Consider the following 6769-nt stretch of genomic DNA (forward strand, 5'->3'; position numbering starts at 1 on the left):
CTACTAGGGGATTATGTAAAATGAGGACACAGACACGCCCACCAAATCTGGCAGGATGGAGGTAGGTTATGACCTTGATAACAGGAGTCTCAGTGGACTGGTGTGGGCAGAAGCCTGAGAGGAGGGAGTTGAAGAGTAAGTGTTGACTTCTGGATAAAAATGGCAGATGGACCACATGAAAAACCAAGGTGATCACTAAGTCCAGGGAACACAAAAAGTTCTTCAACAATGGAAAGGTCATCATAATATACCAGGGTTTAGCTTAGAGGGCATATTTGCAGTCTAACTGGTAATAGTGATCTAACCATTATGACATCATTATATCAAGAAGATGGTGGGTGGGAAAGGAATGGTGAAAGACTTAAATCCTCTCTTTTTAAATGACATTGAATCAAGATCGTGAGTTAAGGTGTAGGAGACTTAAGGATGGCAAAGGTGTGAAAAAGTAGTCTTGGGAAGAGAACATATAAGGGTAGAAGGGGTGAGGGAGTCCCGAGGGCCCATGTGATGTGTGAGGTGATATACTGGAAATGTCGCCAGTCAGCACAGTAATGGGACTTTCTCCAGCCAGTGTGGCTTCTCCAGCCAGTGGAGAAGCAGACCCTCTGGTGTCTGTGTGGAGGTGGGGCTTGAGGTCTTCAAGGGGCCCTGGTGTGGGAAGCGAAATCTGAGATTGATGATCCAGGTAGCCACGGCTGGTGGGGACACAGCCTGTCCCACAGCCTGAGCCTTTCATTTCCTGTAGCTCCTTTGGTTTCCAGATGGTAAGTTGGACCTAAAGTACAGAGAGGGTAAGGTGCTGGGCCAAGGCCACACAGCTAGGCTAAGCCAGGCCTCTGGCCTCCCCCCGCAGCCTGCCCCACAACTCCGCTTCTCAGGAGGGCAACAGTTCAGGCCAAGTTGATTTCTGGGCCATGAGTAGAATGAAAAGGTTCCTCCTGGTTTAACTCAGGAAGCTACTCTGTCTAGAAAAACCTCTTCAGGTCTTAACAAGAATAATGGCATTGGGGGTAGAGGGCATAGCTCAGTGGTAGAGCGCATGCTTAGCACGCATGAGATCTGGGTTCAATCCCTAGTACCTCCATTAAGTAAATAAATAAATAAGCCTAATTACACCCCCCAAATAAATAAATAAAAAGAAGCTACCACTTTAAAAAATACAATTAAGAATGATGGCATTAACAGGAATACAATATGACTATTAATATTAATTAGCTTTACAATGGTGTGCACTTTTCTGACATTATCTCACCCCATGATGTGGGTGTCAGTATCTCCCCTACTTCACACTGGAGGAAAGTGAGGCCCAGAAGAGTCAAGTGACCCACCTGAGTCATGATGCTTCGAGTAACAGAGGCCAGATTCCGACTGACCATGGTGCTCCTGCATCCTCACAGCCCCCCACCCCTGGGACCCTAGACCCTGCGCAGCACTTGGTGGGCAGGAGGCGGATGGAGCTTCCCAGCAGCACCCTGGAGGGGAGGCCAAGAGCCTGGGAGCTGGGTGAGCTGGGGGCTGCACAGAGCCTGAGAGGAGCAGGGAAGCGAGCTTGGGTCCAAGGACCAGAGGCCACTCTGGCGGCCAAGCGAGGAGCCTTCAGTCCCTTAAACCCCTCAGCCTGGGGCCATATACCAAAGGCTGCTTTCTCAGGCTGGGCCCACTTGCCTGTGGCTTCTCCCCTCCCCTAGCCCCAAAGCCTCCCATGCCCCGGCTCCCAACCCCGGCCTGAGCTGGTACCTGCCCTGGTCCCCACAAACTGGAGTCCTGGTCAGGGTAGGAATTAGGGCAAGCTGGCTCTCAGTTTCCAGGGGGCTCTCCCCCAACCCTTCAACTTTACAGGTTCTGGATTTCTTTATGCCATAGAAGCTCTCTAACGCATGCTCCTGCCTGGGAGGGGAGTGATGGGGACATGCCAAGAAGCTGTCCCCAAGGCCCCCAGTCTCTGAGTTCCTAGATCCTGCTCTGGTGCGTGAGGGGGTGGGAGCCTCCTGGGCTCTCCCAGGAGCCTGCCCCATCACCTTGTGGGAACGGCCCCTGATTCCATGTCGGTCCGTTGCTTCCATGATGGAGGCTGCAGGCAGCAATTTCTTTCCTGGTGCAGCTGCTACAAAGGCCTCTCCTGGTCACTTGTTCTCTCACAGGGATAGCCTTCCTGATAGGGTTCTGCACACCTGACTGTCACCTGCCCACCACTGCTGGGGCAGGACCTTACACAGCAGCCCCGTGAGTCCCTCTGCCCCTTCTCAGGGATCTGGGTCAGGGGATGGAGCCCGTTGACCCCCAGCCTCTTTTGGACAGCCAGAAAGCTTAGAGATGGGTCTCCAGGTGACTCCCCTCAGCCCACCCCCTGTTGTCCCTCTCTTGAATCTAGAGAATTGCGATCACAGTCATGGCAGCTGCTGTCACACCGCAGCCACACCACTGCCGATGACAGCCCAGAGGCCGGCACCCCTCCCCCACGTCCCCTGCACAGACAGGCCCACGTGCGTCCCTAGATGCCTGAATCACTGCTGACGACTTGGGACCTGGCGGCCGTGGGCTCCTGGGGAGCCACTGGGGAGGGGGGTGGCAGCCACGTCACCTCCGAGGGGACACCTGCGGACATAAATAGGCAGCCAGCGACAGCAGCGCAGCACAGTCCACAGAGCAGCACTGCACACTGTGCCCACCTGCGCCAGGATGACGGACACCATGCTACCCGCCTGCTTCCTCAGCCTGCTGGCCTTCACCTCGGCGTGCTACTTCCAGAACTGCCCACGGGGAGGCAAGAGGGCCATGTCCGACCTGGAGCTGAGACAGGTATGACCGCGGCCCATCTCAGGGCTGCTGGGCAGGGGCAGAGGCCCAGGGATGGCACCACAGTGCAGGGCTAGGAAGTCGTGGGAGAGGCAGGCTTCAGGGGAAGTGCCCAGAGGAAGAAGGGAGGCTTGGCATGGCAGAGCCGAGGGGACAAGGCTGTAGGCTGTGGGGCAGGCTAGGACAGGCTGCAGGGCTTCCTGGACGCCATCCTATCCAGACAAGGGATGCAGGAAAGAGAGGTGTTTCCCCAGTAACTGAGCTTGGGGCTGGATACCGGAGAACTGGGCAGAGAGGCTTCCTCTGTGCTCATGGGGGGTCTTCTCCAGCTGAAGCTTGAAGGCTCAGTCTTCCCCAGCACTCGAGGCCTTCCCCATTCAGCCCCTACCCTCTTCTAGCTATGGGCCCCAGGCCCCACACAGAAAGTGGCCATTGCTCTGAGCTTGCCTGAGTGGGCAGTACCCCTCAAGCATCCTGTGAGGAAGTTCTACTGGGTACCTAGCCCAGGTCTCTAGCTGCACGTCCAGTCCACTCCTTTTTACTCTGTTTTCAGCAGAGCTGAAGGAAAGCCAATCACCAGGCTCAGTTCTGCCCAGGCCACAGGCGGCCAATTTTGAGCAGTTGAATAAACTAGAGTGGGGATGGGCAGCCCCCACAGACCACCCTCCCTCTGCTTGGCAGCTTTGGAAAACAAGTCACCTAAGCACCTCATGCCCTTCTCTAGGGCCTGGGTACCTGCCACCCACATGGTCCACGGCGGATGAGCCGAGGTCAGGGCTCCAGTGAGGCCCACTAGCTGGGGGTGGGGGGCGCAGAGCAGGGCAAGCAAAGTCAGACAGGGGACAGGACATGGGAGGGAGGGCCTGGGTGTGTTCTGAGGCGTGGGGCTAGAGATGGGGCTTGAGCATCACGGGCAGAGCAGGAAAGTCTGCATTAGGGGGAGGGTGGCGGGCAGCCTACAGAGGGCGCACACCTTGAGGCCCCAGAGACGCCCAAGCTGAGAAGGAACGTCTTTTTCATGGAGCCCACGGGGGATCCCTCCATCAACAGAGGGGAGGATGCTGAGGGCTGTCACTGAGAGCTGGTCCTCAGTCACCTGAAAAGCAAGGGAACTGAGTAGATTTTGATTCCCCCCCTTCCATCGCTGTTGGGGCCCAAACAGCACGAGGTAGACCCCAACCTCGGGCGCTCCTCCGTTCCGCCCTCCCCCGCCCGGCTCCGCATCCCCGGCCTCTCGGGGTCTCCCGACCCAGCCCGGCCCCCTCCCCTGTCCCCGGCTCACCCCCGCCCTCCCGCCAGTGCCTCCCCTGCGGCCCCGGGGGCAAAGGCCGCTGCTTCGGGCCCAGCATCTGCTGCGCGGACGAGCTGGGCTGCTTCGTGGGCACGGCCGAGGCGCTGCGCTGCCAGGAGGAGAACTACCTGCCGTCGCCCTGCCAGTCCGGCCAGAAGCCGTGCGGGAGCGGGGGCCGCTGCGCCGCCGCCGGCATCTGCTGCAACGACGGTGCGCGGCGCGGGGGGCGGGGGGCGGGGGCCGGGCGGATCCGGATCTGGCGGGGGCGGGGGGCTGCGGGCGGGCGGATCTGGGTCCGGGCCGGGGCCGGGAGGCCGGGACCCCCCGAGTTGCGCCCCGACGCCGCGCGCTCAGCCCCTGCTCCCCGCAGAGAGCTGCATGACGGAGCCCGAGTGCCGGGAGGGCGCCGGCTTCCCCCGCCGCGCCCGCGCCAGCGACCGGAGCAACGCGACCCTGCTGGACGGGCCGACCGGGGCCTTGCTGCTACGGCTGGTGCAGCTGGCGGGGGCGCCCGAGCCCGCGGAGCCCGCCCAGCCCGGCGTCTACTGAGCCTCCTTGCCCGCCCCGCCCCACTTTCGCAGCACGAAAAATAAATCATTTAAAAGGCACTGGCCTGTGTGCGTCGTCTTCTCCCGGGTTCGGAAGGGGAGAGGCGGGGTGGGGGACCAGTTCTCAGACCCGAAGTCGTGGGCAGAGCCACCCCAAAAAGGGACAGATCCCGTAGGGGAAGCGATCTTGGGCCAGCACAGTTCTAGATAGAACTAGGGACTAGGCGACCTGGGGGTGGGGGCGGGGCAGTGCCAGAGAGTGGCCGTGGAGGGGCTGGGTTGGGGATCCTCCTGCAGAGGGATGGAAATAAAGGCAGAGAGGGGGAAAGACATTGATGGACAAGATAGAGAGAGAGAGAGAGAGAGAGAGAGAGCGCGAGCGCGAGCAAAATGATGGAGAGAGACATCGAGGGTCAGAGAGAAAAGAGTAAGAGAGGGAGGCGGGGTGGGGGTGTTGTGAGCCAAGGGTGACCAGAAGTTCCAGGAGTTCCAGTTTCCACTGACATCCACAACCAGCTTCAGGGACCCACCTAGGTTCCCAGATCCCCAGTCCATTTCATCCAAGCCGGCAGTGCTTCGTGTGCCTGCATCCAGCGGAACATCACCCCAGACTGAACAGAGAAGGGGGTCAGGTGCTGTCTGCCCAGGAGGAAACTAAGCACCCCAACTCAGGTCACTCAGCCAGTGTGAGAGACAGAGCCCACTGAGACCTCAGCTCCCCCCAATACACACACACAACCACACCAACCACACACTCACACCCCCCCCAAATACAGAGGAGAACAAGATCATTAAGGACATGCTCTGTGATCCTTAAGCACAGTCACAGATACAGACCCTGAGATACTCATTGAGAAACACAGACACACTCAGAGAAATACAGACACAGCCCACTGGCCCATAGACAGACACAAGGACACACACACACACACACACAGTCACATTAGGACCTTCCAGCCTTGACCATGAAGCTTCAGGGCAGATGTCCGGTTGCATTTGGCAGATGCTTTTCTGTGTCCATCTGTCCCACTTTGTCCCCTCTATCCAATCTGCCTTTTTTTCCCCTTTCCCCTACTCCCCTTTCCCCCTGTGCCTCAGGCAGCTCCTTGGTCCTCTCCTGCCTCTTGCTTCTCCCCTGGTCCCACTACATCTCTCCCTTGCCTCTTCTGCCTGCCCCCCCCAACTACCTCCCTCCCTTCTCTCTCTGCTCCCTTTCTTCTCTGCATCCTTTCCTTGGTATTTCTGCTCCAGGTCTTGGGGCCACAAAAGGCAACATCTCCTCTGGAATCCTTGAAGACTTGGTCAGGTCAGGATGGAGGCCAGAGGGAGCCCAGGCTGAGAGAAGTCACTCTGAGCCCTGACTCCAACACCCTGCCTTGGGGCAAAGCCTGGGGACTCAGCCGCAGTCAGCCTCAGGCTCTTTTCTGGTCTTAGAGCTCTGCTCTGCCATCACTCTAGCTGGGCTCAGTGTCCAGCGTGTTTAAGATTGCCCGGAACACATAAGTAAAACAAAACAACAACCTACAGAATGGGAGAAAATTTTTGCAAACAATGAAACTGACAAAAGGTTGATCTCCAGAATATATAAGCAGCTTATACGACATAATAAGAATAAAACAAACAACCCAATCCAAAAATGGGCAGAAGAGCTAACAAGCAATTCTCCAAGGAAGACGTACAAATGATCAATAGGCACATGAAAAAATGCTCAATATCACTAATTATCAGAGAAATGCAAATCAAAACTACAATGAGGTATCACCTCACACTAGTCAGAATGGCCATCATTCAAAAGTCCACAAATGACAAATGCTGGAGAGGCTGTGGAGAAAAGGGAACCCTCCTTCACTACTGGTGGAATGCAGTTTGGTTCAGCCACTGTGGAAAACAGTATGGAGATTCCTCAAAAGACTAGGAATAGACTTACCATATGACCCAGGAATCCCGCTCCTGGGCATATATCCAGAAGGAACCCTACTTCAAAAAGACGCCTGCACCCCAATGTTCACAGCAGCACTATTTACAATAGCCACGACATGGAAACAGCCTAAATGTCCATCAACAGATGACTGGATAAAGAAGATGTGGAATAGAATACTATTCAGCCATAAAAATGACAACATAACGCCAATTG

The 6769-nt window shown here is 56.9% G+C and overlaps 1 protein-coding gene across 1 annotated transcript; it reads left to right on the plus strand.

The window, feature by feature from the left end:
* Positions 1-2631: 2631 nt before the first annotated feature.
* AVP (arginine vasopressin) lies at positions 2632-4695 on the plus strand. Its single transcript, XM_072943566.1, has 3 exons — positions 2632-2799; positions 4096-4297; positions 4458-4695. The coding sequence occupies exons 1-3, from the start codon at positions 2680-2682 to the stop codon at positions 4634-4636; spliced, it is 501 nt and encodes a 166-aa protein (XP_072799667.1). The 5' UTR covers positions 2632-2679; the 3' UTR covers positions 4637-4695.
* The last annotated feature ends 2074 nt before the right edge of the window (positions 4696-6769 follow it).

This window comes from Vicugna pacos, chromosome 19 (assembly GCF_048564905.1).
Source record: "Vicugna pacos chromosome 19, VicPac4, whole genome shotgun sequence".
NCBI lineage: Eukaryota > Metazoa > Chordata > Mammalia > Artiodactyla > Camelidae > Vicugna > Vicugna pacos.

Bases quoted from the DNA above. Each gene is read 5' to 3' on its own strand.
- AVP (XM_072943566.1), top strand. From the start codon at position 2,680: ATGACGGACACCATGCTACCCGCCTGCTTCCTCAGCCTGCTGGCCTTC. The intron at 2,800-4,095 runs GTATGACCGCGG...CCCTCCCGCCAG, and splicing joins CCGACCTGGAGCTGAGACAG to TGCCTCCCCTGCGGCCCCGG. The intron at 4,298-4,457 runs GTGCGCGGCGCG...TGCTCCCCGCAG, and splicing joins CGGCATCTGCTGCAACGACG to AGAGCTGCATGACGGAGCCC.